Source organism: Psammomys obesus, unplaced genomic scaffold, assembly GCF_907164565.1.
Source record: "Psammomys obesus unplaced genomic scaffold, mPsaObe1.curated_primary_1811, whole genome shotgun sequence".
Lineage (NCBI taxonomy): Eukaryota > Metazoa > Chordata > Mammalia > Rodentia > Muridae > Psammomys > Psammomys obesus.
Genome location: NW_026585504.1, coordinates 51,393,796 through 51,419,984, shown reverse-complemented (window position 1 = coordinate 51,419,984; position 26,189 = coordinate 51,393,796). Strand labels below are relative to the sequence as shown.

Below are 26,189 nucleotides of genomic sequence, written 5' to 3'. Positions count from 1 at the left end.
GAGAGAGAGAGAGAGAGAGAGAGAGATTATTTTCCTTTTGCTTCCTTATCAAGTAGCCAAGACGCACAGCAGCAGAGCAACTGCTGGGGACGCGCGAGCGACTAAGGATACGCCCACGCCACTCAAACTGGGGAGCGTGGGGCGGGCCCGGCCGGGGGCGGTGCCGCGCAGACTGCTCCTATAAGGAGCTATCCGGTTCCCTGGTTCTGAATCTAGCCTAGCGCCGGAATGAGGTACTTTTGGCTACTGGTGGAGCTGGGCGCCAAAAGCTGCCCTCGAGTTTGGATTTGAACCTTTAAGAAAGGGAATCCGGAGAAGACGAGGCAGGCGAGGAAGGCAAGCACAGAAAAGGACAGTTGCCGGAACTGTAAACCTGTATCGCCGCTCTCAGCTCCGAGGAAGCCCTCCTAAGGTTTCAGTGGAGCGCCTGAGGAGCAGGATGGAGTGAAGGAGAAGTGGGTCTGCTCAAGAAGGCTGGGAAGGGTCAGGCAGTGCCGAGGAGAGAAAACGGAGAGAGCGAGATAAAGGAAGGAAAAGAGAAAAAAAAGCCAAGGCTTGTCGCTCCGAATTTGGGATTCCATTGGAAGAGATCGCTCACTCGGGGAAATGGATTCTGTACCAAGATTAACCAGCGTTTTGACTTTGGTGCTCTCTGGCTTGTGGCATTTAGGATTAACAGCGACAAACTGTGAGTACTCAGAGCCTGGGGCGGGACGGTGGGGTGGGATAAGATGCTACTCGGAATCCAACTGTATATGCTCTGGGTAAAAGGAAAGAGCAGGGTGAAAACCATCACCAGGGTAGTTCAACTACTCCAACCATTCCAAAAGTTAGCAGAGCTCTCATGAGCTTGCTCTGCTGGATTACCTGCCCTTCTTTGGAATCACAACGTCCCCTTAGCCTACTGCTCCGTGGTTCTTAATCTCAGCCAGGGATGCACCGGCCAGGAGCAAGCCTCTAGGGGCAGAGATGCTCTAGAGCCAAGGAGACAGGACTGGACTGCAGCGCCTACAGATTTGCCCTGTGCTCGGATCATCTCTAACTCCTACCTCCATTCTAAGCCCCTAGCCCTCTTCATACCCTAATCATAATCATTTCAGCTAGGACATTTTGTAACCCATGTAAAGGTATTGGGACATTTGGTCTAAGAATTGTAGAACAAATGTAGCCACCCCAGGAGATCAGTGGCTGTCCTGTTACAGGAGTAAAAGCTTTAGTACACACTCTACTGCTATACTCCTGGTGTCAGTGAAAGAATAGTGAGTATGCAATATGTTGTCCTTCTTTTGACCCCAGCAATCATACACTTAATTTAATAGGAAGGAATCCTTGACTCCAAGAGATCTGCCACTTGCACTATGTATTTAAAGAATCCAGTCTGTCAAACTTGAATAAATCGCTAAAGCCGTGAGAGGTTTAAACTCAGTTGCTCAGATGCTTCTCTAGACAGAGGAAAGGAAGTTCTTCAACCCTGGGAACTTCTAAATGAGAAAGGATGCAATTAAGCCATCTATGTTATATGTGAAGATGTCTTACCAAAATCCCTCAAGTTTCTGGTTTTGCTTCCTCATCTTCTGTTGTTACAGTGAACCTCAGAAATATTATCCAGATTAGAACAATTTTATTTTACTTTGATAATTCATAATGTGAATATAAGGTGATTTGTTTGCTTGTTTGTTTTTAAAGTCAAAAGACTTATTACAGGAAATCCTTTGGACTGATTCCTTAATCCTTGGAGGATCCTTGTCCAGAGTTTGCATTCCAGAAGTAAGACAAGTAGATAAATGTTTAAAGTAGAGTCAGTGTTTCTGTGATCCAAATGTTAGAAAGTTCACAATAAATAGTTGTAATATTTTTCAAAGTTTGTGTTATAAAAGAGGCAAAAGAGGCTACTCTCTCTGTAAGGACTGACTAAGCTAGTATATTATTTTAAAGAATATATACAGGCAGGTCACAGGCAGGTAAATGAAAATTTCTCATTTGCTTTCTCCCTTTCCTTTCTCTGTTCCCATTCTCCTCTTCTTGAGATTTGTTCTCATGCTGCCCAAGAGAAAAACTAAAGAGGCAGGTAATAAAGTTTGCTACTGAGTTAGTTTCTCTACCTCCTGGAACACTAGAGGTCAGTGTTGTCCAAACGATGCAAAGGTGTGGCTCTAAACTGTGTTTTCCCTTAGCATGTTCTGGTATCTGGAAAGCAATGAATACTCTGAAGATCCAAAAGCTGGGAGAGAGGGATATGAATGAAATGGGTAGAAGCATAAGTGTGTGACTCGGTGTTCCTCAAGTATCTCCATTCTTGAATTTTTTTTCTTGGAGCCATACTTTCTGAAATTAATAGAACTGTGGTCAATATATTTTTAATAACATAAATAAAACTAAATGGCCTGGGTTTAAGGCTTTAGCCTATTATAGCCCAGGCAATCACGAAGTCTGCCCTGAGCATTTACAAAGAAAGTTGGCGGTAATAATTTTGAGACTTTCCAAAGTGAGAGTTGCATCCCCTATTTCCAAGCAACAAAGCAATTGTGTAAGTGCTACTTGATAAAAATTCTAGAGTCAGTTTTCTTAAGGAATAGTAGTGTTTATTGTATTGGGAAAACTCATTAAACAATAAGTTTTCAGCAACCACTGGTTCTGAAATCAATGCATATTAGTGTTCTTCAGAGCATATAAGGCAAAAACTCTCAAGGAAATCATGAATATTTTCCAGCTTCTCTAGGCTGCTGATCACAATTTCTATTCACAAAGTGTAGATATTGGACTTGCTATGGATATACAATATGTTCCCATTCATATGTAGGCTTTCATGAGTTAGACACTTACCTTCCAAGAGTTTGCTTTTAATTTGATCTGTGAAAATAAATATTAAGATAATTTTTCCTACATTTTAAGGAATACCCCATGTCATTAGTAACAGCAGCCTTGAGAACAGATTGTTTGCCTAGGTTCTTCCGTGGTGCACAAAGGTGTGGTGTTTCTTAAACAAATAACGATTGTCCATCCTCTTTTGTAATGACTTGCTGTTGCAAGTTGTGTAGTGTATGAGAAACTATTTATATACATAGTTGATTTACTCATACTCTGTCTCAAACATGTGCATTTGTCTCCACATGACAAAAATGAATGCTTACCCATTTGCAGATTTTATAAGTTTCTAATTAAGCACAATGAAAACAAAGTAAGGTTAGAAGGAGTCCAGACATAATACAGATATTACAAATCTATGGCGAGAAAGCAATTTCCATCCAGTAATAAAAACCTCTGGAAAATACCCCATGCTAGAGTTTCAGAATATTAAACAGCTACAGTGTTTCCTTTGGGTTATCTTGAGGGAACTTGTTAATTTTGAGTATAGATATAGGCCAATGTAAAATTAAAAAAAATTATATATTCAAATCCTTTGACAGAAGGAGCTATGGTGTGGCTTGGGAGATAATTAAATAAGACCAGAAGCTAACCTCTAATAAGTCCTAGTCCCAGGCAAGTTTCAGGTCAAGGGTCAATACCTATTCAATTATTGTCCTTTCTAGCCTGCCAGTGAAAAGCAGCCAGCGACTGAAATGTCTGTCTAGTCCAAACTGAACAGAAGCTAAATATCTTGCTAAAGCTATTCATATAAGATTATGCAAATTAAATTTTATAATGACATATATATGGTGTCCAGAAAACTGGGGAACTGTATACAGCACACACACAGATGCTGTTAATATCATGTTTAAAAGGAACACATTACATAATGTAATTTTAACTTTAAAATAGCTTTAATTTTCCTGAAATACAAGTTTTTCTTTAAAATTTATTGCTGCCCATTATTAGACTCCCAGACATACATTACTGTGATAAGAACATAAAGCTTCCTGTTCTAGATTTTTTTTGCATATTTAATTTCATAACATCTGTCATTCATGTCATTCATGATGGTAAAGAGATATCAGACCTTGAATTACCTGAAGCCAAACAAACGGAAGAGTAATATGAACAGTGAGTGTGCTCTTCTTGCTGGGCAGGAGAGTGGCTGTGCAGTGTTTTGTATGACATCTACAGCCACCAGAAATGAGGGAACACTGTACTCCTCCGTTGGCAGAGTCTGCAAACCTTCTCCAATACCCAACTAACTCCCATCTATCTATAATAACTGACACGAAATCACTCTCAATTTCCTTCATATAAGTCCCATATCTAAACTAGATTAACACTTTACAATATAAAATACAAATTAAGAATGAGAGGAGAGATTTCCTAATATAGAAGTGGACTTAGGGGAAGACTTAAGATTACTTGAGCAGCTCTGCTCTCACTGGGGTTCTCTTCTAAAGAATGGCCACTTCCTAGTTGTAGTCTTCTTATTTCTAGGTTTGTCTGTTCAATTGGCTCCAGTTTTTTAAGGTGAATCACTTTACTTTCCTGTATCTATTTATCATAAAACAATATGATTTGAAGTTTCTCTAAATTCTTTAGTTGGCAATTCAGTGTCTTTCAGTTGATATACTAGAATTGTAATGAAATATGACTAGCATGTGATAATTATTCAAAACAGCTAAGAAGAATGGAAATGGGTTCAGTTACCTAATGGGGCAAAAAGCAATGGTGCTTTAAGAAGTTTCATTGTTCTATTTTGGAAACAATATGAATTTTTTGTTGTTATTGTTGTTTGTTTCAAAAAGAAAGTGTTTCATTCATTAAAACACTGCACTTCTGCCTGGTGGCCTTCTAAAGGTTACTCACTTCCCTCATAATCTTGAGTTGGTAAATAAAGGCCTGGTTTTAGTTATTAAGACAATGTATTCTCGTTGTTAACTACAATGGGACTTACTGGATATTTCATTTGTGTGTGTTTGAAAACAATGCACTTCAAAACTTGTAGATAGCTATAACCAGAATATCAATTTCATGTGATTTTAATTCCTACTAGTAGGCGCACAGCCTACTACAAACAATTTACAAGGATTCTCAGCAAGATATTAGTGATCTAGTTCATATGCATGAATTTTTGGTGTGGAGAGCTTAATCATGTGCCTAAATCACTAATCTAAATAAAGAGAAAAATCTTCATCCCTACCTAAACCCACTTTTAAGCACAAACATCATTGAAACAAAGTATCTTACAGTGGGCTTCAGTAGGTAGTCTATTTAGCATTTGCAGGAATTTAGCAAAGATTCTCTATAATCAGCCTCATAACCTTAGCCTTGGAGAAGGGCATGAGCTAGCAGTTTTCCACAAACCCAACTCCTGAGTCACACCGGAAAAAGAAAATGTGAAAAGCATTCGGATGAAAACTTGAAGCATGACAGTAAAGAACATATTGCTCAAAAAAAAAAAAAAAAAAAAAAAAAAAAGCAACTTTATATCTAGGTTGAGGATTTATTTTCTTTCACACATTTTAATTAAAATCTTAATAAGAGATTTTTTTAAAAAAATTGAGGAGCAACTTAGAATATCCTGCTGTGTACACACAAGCGTAGGACAATGTCACAAAGAGCACTTCTGTTGACATTCTGTCCCAAAGTCTGTCAATGTCAGATCATAGTTCTGCTGGGGTGGTGTAATGAAACCCTGTCATGCGTGGCATGGTGCAAGCCCTGATCTGGCTTTGTGTAATAATCTAAATCTCATCGCCAATATTTCTCCTAACAAAACATGGAACTTTACAGATTACAATAAAACAATGCTGTCTCATATCATTTCAATTTGTTTATATTAGCTGCTCATTTAATTTGGCCTACAATACTATTTTCCCTTAAATTGTTCTTTCCTCACAGTCTGACAATTACACCACACACACACACACACACAGAGAGAGAGAGAGAGAGACAGAGACAGAGACAGAGACAGAGAGACAGACAGACAGAGACAGAGACAGAGATTTTTTAGTATGGGGTGTGTTGGGAGTATCTAGAAAAATGGGATGGGGAATAGATATGATTAAGATCAAGATATATTGCATACAAGTATGAAATTGTCAAAGAATGAATAAAATATATTTTGTATTTTATCAGTCTAATTTAGCCCCCCCCCCCCGTTTGTTCTCATTTTTCAGCACTTTCGGTAATTCTTGTTGCCTCAACTAAGATGCATTACCTCTTTGTCATGTTTTCTTTGAGTTACTCTGTCTAACACCCACAATGCTGAGCAAGTAGATGAGTGAGAAAATCATCTAATGGTTGACTAGCAAGAATTTTCAATCTTAAACTGAGGTTTTTCTAGTCCATATTGGCAGTTTGCTTTAAAGATATGTTTGGTTCATGTTTCTATTTTAACAACTCTTACTTGTCGCTGTTGTGGAAGTTTTAAGTAGAAGTCAGTTGTAAAATGGAACAGAAGTTCAGACTACCTTAAGAGTGTGAGATCTGCTGCTTAGATTCCCTACTGTATGCTTCTCTGGATGTGTTGCAGAGAAGGCCTAACGTGGGCACCATGAAGCCATTTGTGTCTTAGAAAAAAAAAATCAACCAAACAAACAACAACAAAACAAAACAAAACAAAGCCAACATCTCTTTAGCCACCTGTTCTTACAACAATTGGTACTCATTTGGTTAACTTTCTTTAAGCAATGCTTTGAATGTTTTCTCTATAATCTTAAAAAATACATGTCCCCATTGCTATAAGAAATTTCTTTCTTTGCTTTAGGTTTGATGTAAAGAAAGCATTTGGATTCTATTCAATCAAAATTTAGTACCGGATTATGAAAAACATGTTTGTTTAATGGTGAATCCACTTCATTACTCTCGTGAAATGACTTTGAGACACCTGTGTCTTCTTCTTAGTTATGTACAGAGAGGTCTAAGTGTCCGAGGTGTTCTGTGTTACTCATTTAAAGAACTTGTCATTGAACTTAGTTCCAAGTGTTGTTTTTCTTTTATAAAGCCGGGTTTCCTATGTAGACGTAATGATTATCTAGCAAAAGGTACTATATGACCTCCATGCATGGTGAAAAGCTTGGCTGCCGGGAATATAATTTGTTAATCATGTCAATGCTAAATGTTACAACACAGGTAAACATGGGTGGGATGAAAGGCGTACAAGGAGTGTCTTCCACATTGGATGGACCATAAAAATGTGTTCTTGAAAAAAGTAAAATTGAAGCTAAGGTTTGAACATTTAAGGAGGGGACACTGTGGATTAATAAAGGAATAGTGGAAAATTAAAAAAAAAGCAGGCCAGTGTGATTTTTTTTCTTAAATGTAAAAGATGCAGTTTCACTGAGGGGCTTTAATTTTTGAAATATGATTAATTTTTTTCACATGACTGTTTTGTTTTCATATACATATGCATGTCCATTACCCTACATACTTGGTGCCTACAGAATTCAGAAGAAAGTATTGGAAACCCTAGATATGGAGATCAAAAAGTAGTGTGCCACTATGTGCTTGCTGGGAGTTAAAATTCAAATTATCACTGTAAGATTTGAATTCCTCTTTTAAGTTTTGTGTATGTATGTGTGCATGTACATGTGTGTTTGTACATGTGGATACTGCAGAACAGACTGTGTCTTATGTCTCTTCTTTGAGACAACGTTTCTCATTGACCTGGAGCTCACCAGTTTGTCTAAGCTGGCATTAGGCTACATCTTCTGGTGTTAGCATTAGAGGTACATGTCTTTATATCCATATATATAATTTTAATGTAGTGGGTGCGTGCATGTGTATGTGTGTGATGCTTGCCCAGTGTCTGTGTGCGCTTGAAACATGTGCATGACACAGTGTGTGTATAGGTCATAAACAACTTTGTGGTGTTAATTCACTCCTTCAACCTTCATATGGATTTCATGTATCTAATTCTGTTCTGCATGCTCATGTAGTGAGTGCTTTTATGGTATAAGCCATCTAGTGTACTTTTTACATAGATTTTTGTGTGTTCTAAGCTTCAAACTCAGGTTTTAAATTTTTCACACCAAGAACTTTACCACCTGTTATCTCCCCAGACCCTTCATTTTTTTTTAAGATAATGAGGCTTAGAATGGAATAAAAAATGTTAGAAAGAAAACTAACTGTGATAATTATAGAAGCTCAGGTAACATATAGTAAGAAGCCCAAAAAGGACATTTGGAAGTATAGGTCACAAAGTTCTGCAAAGACTTAATAAGCAAGATAATCCAAGGAACAGGGATGTATGAGCTACTAAGCACACAAAAGTACAGATTTGCAGGTAAAATGTACTCTCCAAATGTGGCCATTGTTTGTGACAAATGACAGCAATACATGCTCAAAAGGTGTTTGGTGCTCTGAAAAGAAGTTTTTTGCTGGCAATACAGAGTGGCCATATTCTGAACACAGTATATTTCATATATACATAACACTGTAAAGCATACATTGCCTATATTCATCACTCTGATGAAATCTTCTGGTCTATAAATTATATTGGTTTATGTCAGGAAAATGAGAACTAGTCACTAAGAAATGTACAATTAAAGCTCAACATCATGCATTCTGGTCTAAACTGAGGCTTGATGAGGCATCCTAACTCCCTTTATTGTCTGCTAGATGGAAGGAGAGTTTCTGGAGTTGGGTGCTTCAGCTTAATGTGTTATCATTAGTACTTGATCTTCAAGCATAAATCCCAATGTCTCTACCCTTTCTACTTCCCTTTATCAATATTCCCGGGGGTTAATTTTATCTGTTTTGTACATCAACAGAGTCAATTTAGCATTTTAGGATGACAGCAGCAATGATGAAGACAGAAAGAAAGTAAGGGGAAATGCCAACAAACTTGAGTACATATCACTTTTAACGATTTACTTTTGAAGCAGAAATATCCCTCTAAAGACAGTCCTAAGTCCATACCAATTTAAGAAACTTTGCAGGGTTCATGAGATAGCTCAGTGGCCAAAGTGTTTGTTGTTTAGCTGTGAGGACCTGAGTTTGGATTCCCAGCACCCACAAAGAGCTGGCTGTGCTGTATTTCTATAACCACAGTGTTCCTAAGCCGTCTAATTTCCACGCATGCATCAAGATATGTGTAAGACACCTCCCACACCTGAACACACCCAAGAATCACATGCATATCCACAAACATTACACATTTCATATGCATATACATACATCACAGAAATATCACATGCGTATACACTATCACATGCAGATATTTACATCACACAAATACTGAAAGATACAAATCAGTTTGCAGAGAGAGCAGTATTTAATAGGCGCTCATAGACCATTCAGCCTGTATGCATATTTCCTTCTCCTTCCTTTCAAAAAGCATTTTCCTTCCCTTGGTCTGCAGTTCTTCTATTTCTGTGAGGCTAAGTGTCTTGGAAATTATGGGTGACTTTCCCTGAGCTCATTGCTGTGTAGAGGATGTAGGAGAAGATTTAAGTGTCTACTGGATCCAGCTCCAAATGGTTATACTGTGTGGGCAGTCTCCAAATATGGTGCTCCCAACAAGGTCTGCTGCAGCACAGGCTTGACACAGATTAGCCACCTACAGGACACTATTGGTTGCCCAATTAATTTCATCTGCCCCCACGCATCTGTCTCTAAGCCACTCATCTACCAATCCTACTAATTTCCCAAATGTGTAATTATGGGGAACACCTCCATAGAGATTAGCTGCGCAGAGTCCATTAGGAGAGAAACTACAGAGAACAGTCTGCACTGAACACTTGGCTGCAGGTAGTAGTCATAAGTGTAAGGAAGTCATAAGTATAAGGAAGAGGGGAAGGGAATATTCTGAGCCAAGGACGGGAACAATTATGCATATTCAGAATATCAGAATTATCTCTGCCTTGTGCTCAAATTCTGTGCAACTGACCATCACCATTTTGTTCCTGCTAAGTGTATAAAGGCTTCTTCCCTCCTTTGGTCTTTTCTCACCACATCCTGCCCTTCAGCTGTCCTCTCCATTGTACCTTCCTGATCTTCTCATCTTCCCCACACCTTTCCTTACTTCCTTCTCCCTGTCTCTCTTCTTCTCTTCTTCCTCCCCTTCTCTGTCTGATTTATTTACCATTTACTGAATGACAGTTTTAGTTAATGTTTTATAAATGTCTCACTCAAATGCCACATCTAGAAGAAAAGAGTTCCAGGATAGCTGTGGGAATTTGAACAGCACAGCAGCCAGTAACCAGTGAAGTGTATAATTTCTAGAAATTTTATCTTAAACACTCAGACAAATTTGCATTTAGCTGCATGTTATATCCTTGTTTATGATACAAATATTTTCTTCAAATCTTTAATTAAAATTGATGAGCCAAGTGTGTTCCTTAGCCCATAAGAGAGAGCTGCAAGCACTAGGGCACAGGCTTGGCTTTTTATCTCTCTCTCTGCTTGGGCATTCCGAGATTCCTGTATTAAAGGGCAGTGTGTGTCCTTTTATCACAGAACAATTTGTTTTATTTCCCGTTATCTACTGTTACTGATCTGTAAGCTGCAGAATATGGTCAGTCAATGATAGTAACTAGAAAGACACAATTCACAGGAGCAGGAAGACCCAAGAGCTATGTAGTGAACAGAAATGGAGCACTGAGGAGGTGTTTTCTTTAAGAAACTCCCTGACCCGACCTGAGTCTGTGATACCCCACTACATTCATCTGGGAGAGCAGGTCAGCTGTCCTTGTCCACTGGCTGACCTCACACTGAGCCTTGTGTGTGGCTTGGACTGGGATCTACAGGGGTAGGTTCTTTTTTTTTTTATCAAGAGTCTATTAAGAGAACTTAGTATTTTTCATTTTACAGACATTAGCAATATTTAGACGCAATCAGAAGCACTATGGCAGCAGACTGGAGTGGTGGATCACTAGAGAAAGAGATAGCATTAACTGATGTGTCTGTGAGATTTCAGACATGTACACATTCCAACTTTGGCACTTGGTGAGGGCTCACTGCATTCCTTACTGCAGTCATACAACAAAGGATTTTTGTATCCATCACTTGAGATGTGCTAGGTTACCTGGATAGGGAGGTCAACCAAGATCATATCCTATACAGGGATTGCAGTGGGATTTCAATCCACTTTCCATGATTTCAAATTTCACATATATTTTTTTCAGTCTACTGTTATATTAAGAATAACACACAAATGGAGCTGTTATTAAAATGTGAGGAGTGTTCATCTTTGCAAAGCTAGCTCTCTCTAATGCCTTTTGAGAAATGGCTTTGCTGTCCAGACCACAGAATCTGTTCCTTTACTATGTTAGGGAAGTTATGCTAATCTTGAAAAGAATCCCACCCGCATGATGAGTATCCCTTTTATGTAGGACTATCTACTCATAAATGTTGCCTGAACCACTGATGAAATCTTTCTACCACCTCTTCATGGCCAGGAACAACTTGTCAAAATAGCACATTAGCTTACTCTCCATATGTGATGAATTTAATTCTGATTAACTTGGTGGTGATATATAATTCTCATGAAAACGACTATCCAGTCATGCCTGTGAAGGACTACATAGGCTATGATAATTGAGGTGGGAAGACTCACTCTGAATATGGGTGATGTCTTCCAATGGGCTGGGTTCCTGTCCTGAGTAATAAGGAGAGAGGGAGATAAGCATCAGCATTCAGTGCTCTGCTTCCAGACTATGGATGCAAAGTGAGTAGCTTCCTCAACACCACGTCGGAGTGTGTCTCACCTACTTTGTGCTCATAGAAAACTTTTCTTTTTTTAACTTAAATTTTTAAATTAAATTTTTATTTTTCATATTAATTACAGTTTATTTACTTTGTACCCAGCTGTCGACCCCTCCTTTATTCCCTCCCAATCCCATACTCCGTCCCTCATCTCCTCCTTGCCCCTCTCTAAGTCCACTGATAGGGGAGGTCTTCCTCCCCTTCCATTTGTCCCTAGCTTATCAGGTCTCACCAGGACTGGCTGCAATGTCCTCCTCTGTAGCTTAGCCAGGCTGATCCTCCCACGGGGGAAGGGGGGAGGTCAAAGAGCTAACCACTGAGTTCATGTCAGAGACCTTCCCTGTTCTCCTTACTAGGGCATCCACTTGGAGACTGAGCTGTCATGGGCTATGTCTGAGCAGGGGTTCTAGGTTATATCCATGCATGGTCCTTGATTGAAGAGTCAATCTCACACAAGCCTCTGTGCCCAGATATATTTGGACCTTATGGAGCTCCTGTCCTCTCCAGGTCTCACAAACTTCCTCTTCTTTCATATGATTCCCTGCACTCTTTTCTAATTAAAGAATTTCCAGTGCTGTAGGACACACACTGTCCATGGAACTCATTCATCGACATGCTGGGTTTGTCTTTTTTCTAAATCCTTCCCTCTTTAACACGCAACACTGTTCACACACCCATGCCATGAAATAAACCAGGTATTTACCTGCTGAGTAATACTGATTATATGCGAGGGTAGAAATTACAAACCTCTATTCAATCTCATTCTTCTTCTTCCTTGGCCAGATGCTGTGAAGTACTCTGCCTGCTAGCTATAGAACATTCATTTGGTAATGGGAAATGACTCTTTACAGCATCCTGCTCTCATCATCAGTTTAGTGGAGAGTTAGACCAATAAATTCTTTGCTCTAATTTCAAGGTCTCTGGAGCTTATCCTTTCAACCTTGGGTGTTGCTTTTCCTCATCTTATTATGTAATTCCTGCCTTGACTTTTAGGCTTACAGAGCCTAAAACGACATTGTTCAATGCTCACAATTTTTTCCCTTGGGAGCACATCTCATTTCTTCTATAAATTTTTATGAACAAGAAAGGTCTTTGATTATCCTGACTATTAGCCACCAAAGCCATCAATAAATATTGTGTTTTACTCTAAAGAAACAGCATTGGAAAGAATAACTCCATAAATACTGAAACATATTTCAAATCAGAATATTTGTATTTCTAAAAGAAATTTAATACAGAATTTAACCCTTAAAAATTGCAAAGTGCTGCTTTGAAGAAAATGAGAAAAGACTGTCCAGAATTCTATGCTTGAGCATATCCTTTCTTTTCTGATTTTTTTAAAGAGAGCTCTTATGAGGTTCTTTATTCGTTAACAGAATCTCTCTCTCTTATCTCTTCTTTTTTCTCTCTGTGCTTGTGTGTGTTTTAGTGCAAACTCATGGAGGGCATAAGACAATCTTAATATCAGCCCTCACCTTTCACCTTATATGGCACAGGCTACGTCATCACTGCCTGTTCCAGGCTAGCTGTCTTGTGCTTGCAGGGATTCTGGTGTCTCCATATCCTATCTCTCTATAGGCAATCTGTGATTATACATGTGATGTGATATCTTACTTTACATTGCATATGTGAATTCCAACCACTTTATCAGACATTCTTAACAAACACTTGCACTTCTATGCAGTTTCTCTAGTCCTACACAATTCTTAGTTGCGAGAATAAAAGTTAATAATCACATGCAAAAAAATAGTCATATTTTAAAAGCTTGAGAGAAAGAAGATAGGAGCTGCCATGAATCAGAAAGCTATTGCCTGGCTGGGGTGGAGCAGTGGGGACATTCTGGGAACATAACACTGCATCTGTTTGCAGTGGTTAGTGAGAGTCTAGTAAGGTTATTAATATGACCTCTGTCTGAAGTCATATTAAATAAATAGGTACCATTTTCTGGTGTTACTTATACACTATAATTATGTATGTTTATGTGATCAAGTATAATGTGTTATTGCACCATTTATATTGTATTTTGATCATACCAGGATATTCAGCATATTGTTTCAAGTACTTACCATTTATCTGTTGGTTGCCTAATAGTAACAAATTCTGGCATTCTTAACGATTCAGCAGGAACCTCTAGCTAGCAGTAAAGTGTTGTATATTTCAAATAGTTAGAAGAGAATCTCCTATTTTTATTTTAACCCATTGGAAATCTAGTTTTCTCTTGCTGCTATTTATATAAGTGACATTTTATTGGCATTTACTGATCTGAAAAGATAGCAGCATGTCAAAAAAATTGCTTCCTCACCTTGTTCTCCTTAGTTTGCAGTCAAGAGCTATTTTTATGTGAAAGAATTATCCTGTAAAGGCCCTTAAATTATCCACCCACATTCTAGGCATTCCCTTGGGACCTCCTCAAAAGAAGAGATCTCTTTTAGTCATGATTAAATTGTTCGTGTATATCACAGTAAATGGCAAAATAACTACATGATAAAACTGAAGCACAGACAAATTGAAAAAACTCTAGCCAAGGCAGCAAGCCTTCATCTAAGATATACGGGGCTTCCCCATTATTTCACAGCTCTTTAGTTGGGGTAAGAAGTGAACCATGGACCATCAGCAAAAATGCCCCATGCTGTCTTCTACTGAACATTTTGGTCGAAAGAAGAGATAAACACAAAATAAAGCACTTGTTGCAGATCTGGATTTGGCTTTGGTGATTGATTTTGATCCTAGTGCTAATCTTTATCACATACTTAGTGCTTGCTCTGAGAAAAACCCTTCAGAACACATGTCCATTCATATCTTTATTGCCTCACTCCTCCCTTTAGGGAACTCCAAATGCCTTATGTTATATTTTAACAAAATCTAATATTATCTGTTATGATAATTTATTATAGTCTATGATATGCATAAATGATTTTTTTTAAATTAACACTACACATAGATGGATACATGCACAATTTTGTGATGGTGATACTATATGTGTGTAGCGTATATGGTTTTCCATGTCTGTGTCTGTACAGGTGTACTGGGTTTTGTGTTCATGTGTTTAAAACTAGGTGTAGGGGACATACGTGGACATTAGGAGTCTTCTTCAACTGCTCTCTAGTTCACATTTTTTAAAAAGTTTCCTTAAACAGATCAGGATTTCATTGATTTGGCTAGGCTGGGTGACCCATGAGCTCCAGATCTGCCTACCTCCATATCTCAGTGCTGGGGTTACAGACATGGACTGATGCTCCCAGGTTTATGTGGGTAGTGGGGATTCAAACTCATCCTCATGCTTACGTGGCAGTCACTGTACAAGATTAACCATCTTCGTAGCATAAGTGAAGACACTTATTTTTGATCCATTATTCCTATCACAGTTAACATATCTCATCATAGAGAGACACGTGGTCATAATTTTATACATAAATAACTTCTTCTGGTGACTGTCACAATTATTTACCCCCCAGCCGCTACCTGGGAACAAAGTGTTTAAATAAATGTGCCTGCTCAGAATATTTTATATTTATTTATGTAATTTAATCATTTTATGAGTGTGTAAGAGAGTATGAAAGCACTTTGTGTATGTGGAGACCATAAAACAGCTTTTTGGAAGCTGGTCCCCTCAAGTGTGTTTGTTTTGAAGCAACGGCTTTTTGCTGGCTTTGTTGCTGCACTGCATATTAAAAGTTAACAGTCCACATATCTCTGGCTGTCTCTCCTGTGTCCACTCTCACATCTGTGGGAAGAGTATGAATACAGATGTGTTCCATCAAGTCTGGCTTTTTGCATGGCTTATAAGTATTGAGCTCATGTCATCAGGCTTGACTAGAATGTGATTTTCCCTGGCCTGGCATGCGATATTCAAGTTATAATAGCATTGCATGTCGTTTTGTAGACACCTTTAAATATATCAGGCCCCATTTAAATTATTTCAAAATTTTAAGTGTATAACATAGATTTCTCATTTATTTATTATTGTTTAATATCTATTATTATGTTGTTTTATTATGTATTATTAGTATTTATTATTGTTGGCATCATCTTTGTATGAATTCTGGATGTAGAATCATAGTATATCATCTGAGTAAAGTTCCATCTTATAAAGAACTGATGCAACATGTCAGTGAAAGTAGGAGTATGGCTGCTGTTCATGGTTATATGATCAGGGAATGCACGTTATCTTTTACATACAGATACATACACACATTCCACTTTTGTTTGTTCATTAGAAAAAAATGTCTAGGGTTATCTAGCATCTTAGCAAATCTTGTTTCAGCTGGTAATGGTACAATAAAAGACCCAACCTAGGAAATAGCATTAGTATTAAGCACAGACAGTGGTTTTATAGTGAAGGGAATAGGTACTGTGAAAATTCACTAGTAAAGTTAATCCAAGAAACATCTGAGCATGTGAAATAAAATCAACTCAAGAGGAGAATGCATAACACTATTGGTATTTTCACTGTTGTTGAAAATTTACTTGAGAATAAAGAGTTCCAGGTTTTTCACATAATTATCAATTTTTGTTGGTATTTAACTATTTTTATTGTTGCTTCAATCAATATTGTTGTGAAAATATCCCTGTAACTGACTGACTTGTGAATTTCCAGTTGTTGTACAGCTTGGTCACACAGAAGCCCAAACAACCCAATAAGCAACTGGGTAAATAAACAGACATTTCTCAAAAGGTGAATAAACAGGTGAAAATAAAATGGTCAGCTTCACCAGCCATCAAAGAAATGCAAATCAAAACTGCACTGAGATTCTGTCTCACTCTAGTCATCAGGAATATAAATAGCAAGTTCTAGTGAGGATGTGGACAGAAGGAAACTGTATACCGTGCGACTCAAGGTGTCGTAGAAGACAACACGGAAACTTCTCAATAAATTAAACCTCTGTCTTTCATGAAAACATCTTTGGTTGTCACAGTCACGGACTTGCTTCTTGCAGCTAGTGAGTACCCAGCACAGGCATATCTGGAGGGTAACATCTCACAGTGCAGAGGATACCACTGCACTGTGGTTATCTTGCCTTAAAGTTAGCATAGCCAAAGGTGGAAAGAGTTCACACATATTTTTTTCACCTAATATCCTATACTAGGTGAAAATCAAAATATACTTGCTTGCTACGTCTATAGCCCCATACAAAGAGCCTTAGGATCACAAATTGAAAGGACAGTATTTGTGGTGATTTATTTTTTTCATTTATTAACACAGACACAGTTGTCATCGTTCCAGTAAGTGTGAGAGACCAAAAAGATTAAAAATTAGCAGCTATTATTAATTAAGGCCTGAACTAGGTGGGTGGAGAGGTCAGTAATGCCCTGAGGGAAGGACCACCTTACTGCATTCTTTCCCCACCCACTAGATATAACAGTTGCTAGGAAACTGGCCCTTCCCCCTAGGGAGGGACACCAGGTCATTATGGTCTGGGTACCTTCTTATAGCCAATCAATTCAAAATGTAGCATTTTGACCAATAGATGCTTGCCAGGCAGGAATTGCCCCTGCCTTGGGCATACTGGGAGGGACCAGAATCTACATATCACCCAACTAACCTGGGCACATCACGCTCGGCTCCCGGGGGTGTGTGGGCCCAAGCTGCAGCTTGTAATTTACAATAAAAAGAACCTCATGTATTTACAGCGGAGTCTAGTTATTCCTGGTCTTTTGGGGTTTGTGAACTGGGCAGAAACAAGTGTGATTACAATGATGCTGTTCGCTTAACTGCAACTTTGTGTAATAAATTACATGGAGGGAGTTCTTGAGGAGCTCTAAATTTATTTATTTATTTTCGTAAAGGTACGTGTTGGAGTCGTTATTTGGAGAAGTAATGAACCTCCTATTCTCTCTTTACCAGCTTCTGGAGAGATAAGAAATTATGTAGACTATGTAAGTTCCATGTGATGGGGACTCAGTATGTAGGCTTGGAACTGTGATGTCAATGTTAAACCATCCTCAGGTTTTCTGGGCTTTGTGTAGCTTGACTTTCAACCTCTTCTTCTTCTTCTTCTTCTTTTTTTTTTTTTTTTTTTATTCACATAGAAGTTCATTTCAGCCATCCAGCGTGAGTTCATTTCAGAGATCAAAGAAAGAACAGAAAATACAACCAATTTGAACTGGACCCCATTGGTAAACGCCTTAGGCAGGGTACTACTTGAAGGAGGCAACTCGCTGCTACGTAACAAGCGAGGTGTGCTGCAGGGAAAGCATCTCCTACCATCCCTTTATAGAATCGTCCAGCATACGTGGGGATACACTGAGCTAAGAAAATCCTGGGATAAATGTGGAGAGCTGCTATGAGCTTTTGAGGTGACACAGCTATTTGTCTCAGGAAAGGTCACATACCTGATCTATTAACACAACATTTCCCACCTCACTTAGCAGCTCAAAGATCAGGTAGATAAGGACCTTGGCATTGATTGCTTTTCTACTCACCTTCAATCTTCAATTTTAAAATAAATTAAATCTTAAGCACAGTCTTTAATTTGTTGTTTAAATGTTAATAAAAGATTTTCCTTTCCTCTACCAGATGTCTGCATTTAAACAAAAGGCAGGCTCAAACATCGGAGACCATATAGTTGGTCAAGGTCCTTGGTGTCAAGTAGCAGAACAGACACCAACATCACCAATGTACATTTTTACTTTCACAGCATTGCAGGTGGTTAACTACTCCACTTTATCTAACTTCTTAAGTGTAGAAATTTGACTTCAGAGATCATTTTCCTTAAAGTGTCTTTATTAGTAAGATGTCCCTTTCCACAAAGTACCCAAAAATACATCTAAGACCACCAGATATCTTTCCCATCTCCAAAAGGCCACCTACTGCTTCATCTCCCTGCTGCTTCATCCTTCCTTTTCTGCAAATGCTTATGAATAGTTAGCTACAATACCTACCTCAATCCAGTTTCTTGGTTGTCTTTGTTTACAGATCTTATTCCCCTTAAAATTCACATGAACATGCTCTCTCATTTCATTTATATTCCACCTTGTCAAAGTGAGAGACAATGAATATAATGAATTGAAGATAATACAACTTGGTTGGTTCTTTAGAATACGCAGAGAAGACAATGTAACAGTCAGAAAATTTGCAGTGAGCTGAGCTTAGTTAACAAGAAGAAAGAAAGAAAGAAAGAAAGAAAGAAAGAAAGAAAGAAAGAAAGAAAGAAAGAAAGAAAGGAAAGAAAAGGGGGAGGGAGGGAGGGAGGGAAGGAAGGAAGGAAGGAAGGAAGGAAGGAAGGAAGGAAGGAAGGAAGGAAGGAAAGAAGGAAGGAAGGAAGGAAGGATCAAAATAGAAAAACTTGCTTGAGTCCAATATTTAGAATTCGCATGAGGAAAAACAAAAGGGAATTGAATATTAGTATTTGGGTTTTACTTCTTACTGAATGCTGATGCACAAATGGGACTATTCTCTTGAACTGTGAGCTGAAATAAATTCTCCATTCTGCAAGTTACTTTTGTTGACTATTTTGTAAGACCAATGAATAGAGTAACTAATGTAACAGAGGATAAAGACCAGGTCACCCGACATTATCACTGATATACACAAAATCTGGCTTTGATTAGAAGCCAGGACCACAGAGATAATTTCTAGACTAAATGTCCTGCTTTCTCACATTTAATCTTATTATCTTGAATCAGGGTCTCTTACTGAATCTGGAAATAGGACTTTCTGTATTGATCCCCCACAGTGATGGGAAACTGAGTATTTAGGCCATTTGAAGGACCAATCCTGCTTTTTCTTTGTAGGACTAGAGATTTAATTTCAGGTCCTGATATGTGTATAGCAAGTGCTCTTACACAATTAGCCCAGCTCTCCAGTCGTCATCATTCTTAAACCGAAACTGAAACACTTTTCTCTATTTAGTGTTTTCCATTACTCTAGTCCAAGCTTCTGTCTGTTACTAGTTTTCTTGTCATACACCAATATCTACTTTGTCCCTAGTAGATTATACTGTGAAGAGACAATCAACTCTTGGCTAAGTTCAGGGATTGCTAAATTCATAGCACATTACAGTAGAGAAAATATTTCTGGAGTGAGTGGGAAAATGATTAGATCCATTTTAGGAATAAATGATGAGAAACCTCTCTACCAGATGCTTCTTTATAGAAAGATGTAAATTATTTGTCCTGTATTTTTTTTGTGGGTATTTATGTCAAATGAGTACATGCATGTTGTTTTAAGCCCATCATTTTCATTATCTCAGTACTTAGTAAAGAGTTGAAACGAGCCTTATTGGCTCTTACTAGTGGATTATCTTAGAATTAAAGTCCTAAAATATGTGTTAGGTTTGATCTACAAATTAATTGGCGAAGTTGTGGGAGAGATCCATGCAATTCTAAGGGTTAACACTACCTCAGTTTTCAGATGGTGTTTGTGACTTGTCCTATTAATATGTTGGAAAGATTATTGAGAGGCTTATGGTGTGGAATCCAGAGGAACACTGAGATGGATTATTAGTGGTTATGTTTATTAGAAGAGTGTTTAATGTCCTGAACAGAAAGACAAGAGTATGAATAGAGCTCTGATGTGTTATGATTCCCTCTTATCACCCCTTGAAGAAAGGGTTTTCTCAGTAGTGGTATGAATCCAGGCATTAAATTTCTTGGCTAGAGGCAGAGAATGTAGTAAGAAGCGGATGTGTGGCTACTAATATCAATACCTCACTTCTTTTTTTATTTTATTATTATTAGTTATATTTTATTAACTCTGTATCCCAGCTGTATCCTGCTCCCTCATTCCCTCCCAATCACACCCTCACTCCCTCATCTCCTCCCTGCCCCTTTCCAAGCCCACTGATTGGGGAGGACCTCCTCCCCTTTCATCTGACCCTGTTTTATCAGGTATCATCTGGACTGGATGCAAAGTCCTCCTCTGTGGCCTAGCAGGACTGCTCCTCCTTTGGGGAGTGGGGAGGTCAAAGAGCCAGCCATTGAGTTCCTGTTGGAAATAGTCCCTGTTCCCCTTACTATGGGAAACCAATTGGTTACTGAGCTACCACAGGCTTCATCTGAGCAAAGGTTCTAGGTTATATCCATACATGGTCCTTGGTGGAGTGTCAGTCTCAGAAAAGACCCCTTTGCCCAGATGTATTTAGGATAGGAGCTCCACAAGGACTAAATACCTCACTTCTAAGGGTGAGAAATCCAGGTTCCTGGAAGTCTGTTAGCTAGAGAGTCATTGCAGGAAGCCTGTCTACATTTCTATGAGGAAGGGTTCTGCAAGTATTATGGTCAGAGAAGCAGTATGAACTTCAGTGTTACAGTTGCAAGTTTAGTTTAGCATTTTTTTCTTTCTTCTTTAAAACCTTTAATCTCCGGATAGCCATTTATGCTGCTCTTCAATTTGATTCACCAAAATAAAAGGTTAATCATATACATTCCTAATTAGCAAGCCAAGAGTGAATGGCGAAGGCCATGGATATCTGATATCTAATAACCTAAACCATTAAAGTTTATATTTAAACACAGAGTGCCTTTAAGAGTCTCAAAGGCATTAAGTGGACTTCTAGCCAGCAAGTCTCAGGGATCTGCCTCTCTGGGGCAGGATACAAGCACAACCACACCTGGCTTTCTCTGAAGGTGCTAAGGATGGGACTTGGGTCCACAGTAACCTGCTCTAGGCAGTTGAAAATGTCCAAATTCTGGGTAGAAGTATTGAGTTCTCTGTATGATTTGGCCATTCCCCTCATCTGTTAGAAACAGTGTTCTGCGTGATTCATGCTGAGAAAAACTGACCTGCAGAGGTTTCGATTTATGTTTCCAAGACCTCCTCCACTGGGTCAAACTGAAGGCTTCTTGGTGTCTGTGTTTTTTTTTTTTCCATTTTGCATGTCCTGAAATGACACCAGGAGGAAAGACACAAAACATTTTTTTTTTCCTTCAAGAAAACCTCATGTTGCTTCTTGTCTTTAGAGACAAATAAAGGATCAGATTTTGTAAGGCACAGGAACTTATGTGCATGTGACAAGACTGGAATTGTCAGCAGATCTATTGCCAATGATAGATGACTAGAGATGACTACTCAGACACAGGCTATAGCCAATTGAGAGTCTTTATTTTAGCTGGCCAGCATTACACTTAGGAGTTCAGGACCCAAGTATAATTACAATCATTTAGAGTAAGGAATTTTTAAAGCCAAAACACACACTTTGGTATCTTGCTCAGCAGATGCAGGTGGAGGCTATGCACAAAGAAGCAGTTTAATAAAAGGTGAGATAAGCAATTAATTGAAGGGGGGGTTGTTAACAGAAACTAAGTTAGTTCGGGCATCTTGACCTTAAACATTTATAATTGGGAAATTTTTCACAGACCTCCCCATCAAGGAGGTTAAATTCTAATTGAACCTAAAGTAGCCTCAGCAAAAGAATAAGATGAAGGAGCCTGTGTACTGTCTTGCCCTGTCATATTCTTATGTGATAAAGAATATATATATATATATTCCACACATGACCCATATCATAATGTTCTCTCTCTCTCTCTCTCTCACTCCACACACAACACACACACACTCACACAGAATGAACTCACAAAGACTGACTGTTCATTTTCATTCAAAATAGTAAAAAACTTGGGTGTATCATCTGTATCATTTGGAATCCTTGGTGTATAGACCTGATATGATTCTTGATGGTAGAAAATTATAATTATAATAAAATTAATAATAATAATAATAATAAATAGTAATATCTGTTTAAAGGTCAGCCCAAGAACAGGCTCTGCTTCTTGACAGGCTTTTGATCACTGCACCTGAACTGCAGTTTCCTCGTTTGCCTCTTGATTACAATAGTAACTGCTTCTGTGACTAAGGAGAAGGGTAACAGGTGTCCCATGTGATGACTGGATGGTCAAGTACAACTTTCTTGTCTAGGTAACTTTGCACAGACACTTTGAGAATGTCATGCATTGAATTGTGATCATATTCACCTCCCTTCCAAATCAACTCATATCAACCCCTCCATTCCACCCTAATCCAACTTCATGCCCTGATTAAAAACAAAAAAATAAAAATATTAGTAATCCAATTAGTGCTGGCCATACTTTTTTTCAGAGTGTAGTCATTCATTGGAATAAGGGGCCATGCCCTCATAGAAACTTCCTCCTCCTCTCTACACAGCTATTAACTGTCAATATATTTTTAACTAGGGGTGTGATTTCATGCCCAACTTCCCTTCTCATGTATTTGTATGTATTGAGTTTGTATAGGTCTTGTAATGCTGTCATGTTAATTATGAGTTTATATGTACAACTGACCTAGTATGTCTAGAAAATACTTATCACCCTCCAGAACTTGATGGTAAGAACCTACTGTTGAATACATAATCCTCAAGTCCTAAACATGGAAAAAGCTAATACCTGAAATTTCATCCTTGCTGTGTAGTGCTGAAAGGTTCTATGCACCCTACTGAAAGAAAAAAAAAAAAAAGACTCATCAATGTTATCCAATTGTGAACACTTCCAGATCAACTAGCCTGACAAGATATGCTTACTGGTACAGTAGCTTGCAGAAGTGTTGTAAATATAACCAACCACTTTCCCATTGGAGTTAAGCTCCACTTCACAAGTTAGCACCCATATGTGGCACCATGATAAAGGCCAAGGAAATGTACCTAGGCAGAACATAGGCTCCAGAGAAGAACTTCCATATAAAGGAAGTACTTCCACATAAAGGGGCATAGTATTTAACCAACTGCTAGTCTTACTGTTTTAGTGCCATGGCCATAAATCAATCATGAGAGACTGACTGATCAGAGAAACTTTTTTTTTTTTTTTCTAACCAGATAGTGATGCACACAAAGACTCACTACAAGGCAACTCCTGAGCAGCACGTTTATTTCTGACAATTCTAAGACCTGGGGATCCTGAATCCAAGTAGCCACCTATACTAAGTGAGATGTGGACTCTATTTCTTCTTTTATTGTTTCTATTTTTTTATTAATTACATTTTATTCACTTTGTATCCCCCCCCTGTAGCTCCCTCTCTCCTTTCCTCCCAATCCCTCCTTCCCTCTACGTTCTCCACGCATACCCCTCCCCAAGGCCACTGTTAGGGGAGGTCTTCCTTCTGATCCTAGTCTATTAGGTATCATCAGGAGTGGCTGTATTGTCTTCCTCTGTGGCCTGGCAAGGCTGCTCCCACCTCAGGGGGAGGTGATCAAAGAGCAGGCCAATCAGTTCATGTCTGAGACAGTCCCTGTTTCCATTACTATGGAACCCACTTGGACACTGAACTGCCATGGGTTTTATCTATTTTAGCCAATAGGCAAAAATTCCCTGAGGTCTATTATTATCAGGAAGGTCCCATTCCCACAATACAATCCCCCAGCAAAGACACCACCACTTGTTACTATCATTGGGACAAATCATTTCAGTATGAATTCTGGGGATAGTCAAATTTCAAGACATTATCATACTTAATATTCACTAAGTATCTACCCAATGATAAATATTTGATATTTAAAATTACGGAACTCGATCTGAAGAGCAGGCTTCCTGGTGAAGAAAACTTGTTGGTCTTTCAAAGGACCAGAATTCTGACGTTACACCCATGTTGGGTGGCTCACTGCTACCTGTACCTCCAGTTCCAAGAGATCTGATGCTTTCTTCTAGCCTCTGGTGACATTTGCACAAATGTGGCACACAGGCAAGCATACAGGCAAAAACAGGTACATAAAAATATAAAGCAAAAGAGTAAGGAAATGTTAAAGACTCAAGGGCTGGGTGCAGCTTCCTAGTAGAGCACTTGTCTAGCATTCCTGAGCTGTATGCTCCAATCTTTAGTACTGCCTAAATAAATAAATAAATAAATAAATAAATAAATAAATAAAATTAAGAAGTAACAAGCATGAACTGATTGGCCTGCTCTTTAATTACCTCCCCAGCATTACCAGGACACAGAAGAAGATAACGCAGCCACTCCTGATGAGACCTAATTGACTAGGATCAGAAGGAAGGAAAAGAAGTCCTCCCCTATCAGTGGACTTGGGGAGGGGCATGCATGTAGAGGGTGGAGGAAGGGAGGGATTGGGACAGGAGGAGGGAGAGAACCACAGTGGGTGATACAAAGTGAATAAAGTGTAATTAATAAAGAAAAAAATAACAACAAAAAAAGAAGTAACAAGCATTGATAATTTTTTGCTGCCCAGGGCTTCCCTGAACTTAAATCCCCTGGGGCCTTTTTCCCCTCCTGCTTTGCTCGTGAGTTGACTTTGTAATTTGTCGTCAGTGTGGGGCCGCTGTTCCACTGAGAGCAGGGTGCAGGCTATTACACTGCACTCTGATAAAGACTCCTTGAGATTTAACTTCAGTTTCTTGCATCATTGGTTAGAGTTTACATGTGCTAAGCTAGGTACCTTAAAGGGCTGAGACAGAGTTAAAAGAAGAACCAGTGGACTCACACACATGCACTGTTAGCTCTGAATGGAATAGGCACCTACAGAATTTCCACAGTACGTAATTTAGGACATGTGGAGAATTCTCTTCTTAAGTATTCATGCTGACACCTAACCGAGCACACGCCAACCCTCAACACAATCTCATGTTATAAACAGTTGAGGTGGCTAGGACCGGAGGGAATGGCCTGTAACAGTGTTTCCTTTGTTGGTGCAGCTCATAGGGACACGTGCCATAGTGTGAGGTTCATTAGTAATACAAAGCTTGCTTCCCATCTCATCTCAAACACACACAGAGCTCTCATAAATGAGATAAAATCATTCCCTCAGATGTAAGCAGTGATCCAAAATTTGTTTTTTTCTCTAGCTAACAATCTAAAGCAAAGATGCCTTTCAGGTAGTTGTCTAGAGTATAGATAAGGGGGTTTCAGTTGTTTTCCCTACACATATTTGATTTCTCATGTTTCTGTAGTAGAAGTTAACCAATAGTATAAGTGTGCGTGTGTGCGTGTGTGTGTACATGCGTGTGAGCCTGTGTGCACAGAAACTGATAGATACAGAAGTACAGAGACAGAAACACAGAGAAAGGCAGAAAGACTATTTATACTGGTTGGCATATATGTTCTGGGTAGTCTAGCAATTTCGGTCTGAATGATAGAGAAACTTACACCCCACTTGCTGCTTACTACATGAGGTTTGATGCCTCAATCTAGCGGTGAAGTCCAGGAAGATTCCCTGAGACCCTGCTGTTCAGTTTATGTTGAAAGGATAAAAAGGCTGGGATCTGACCTCAGGGAGGAGGACAGCAGCTGGTACAGCAATGCCCTCTCTTGCAGGTAGTAGAGACAGGTAGGTGTAAAGCACTGATTTTTCCTCAGATGGCCTCATATCTGGGTTGTCATGGGAAGGAGCTACTCACTCTTTGGGAGCATCCTCCCATCTCAGTTAGTCTTTCAAATAAATATCCTCCCAGGCCCACTAAGGGGCATGTTTCTTAACTGACAACCCAAATCAACACTAACACCCAGGTACTTGGCTCTATGCTTTCTTCCAGAGAGCATGCCAACAGCAAGCATGCCTCTATAGTGTTGCCAACCGATCAGCCATTCACTGATTTTGAGTATCACCAAATGTGCCTGAAATGGATTATGGACTTTAAAAATGCCATTTGACTTGGACTTACAAAGCAAGAATACTTGTCAAGACATTTTAATGATTTTCCTGCTGCTGCTGCTCAGAAAGCTG

At 38.9% G+C, this 26,189-nt stretch overlaps 1 protein-coding gene across 2 annotated transcripts in view; it reads left to right on the top strand.

Annotated features, from left to right (window-relative positions):
- The first annotated feature begins 242 nt into the window (after positions 1 to 242).
- LOC129672149 (contactin-associated protein like 5-1) overlaps positions 243 to 26,189 on the top strand; it is a 784,596-nt gene continuing 758,649 nt past the window's right edge. For both annotated transcript variants that reach the window (XM_055601442.1, XM_055601432.1), the window contains exon 1: positions 243 to 688. In XM_055601442.1, coding sequence (XP_055457417.1) covers positions 607 to 688 — 82 coding nt within the window. In that variant the 5' untranslated portion in view covers positions 243 to 606. The remainder of the gene's footprint in view (positions 689 to 26,189) is intronic.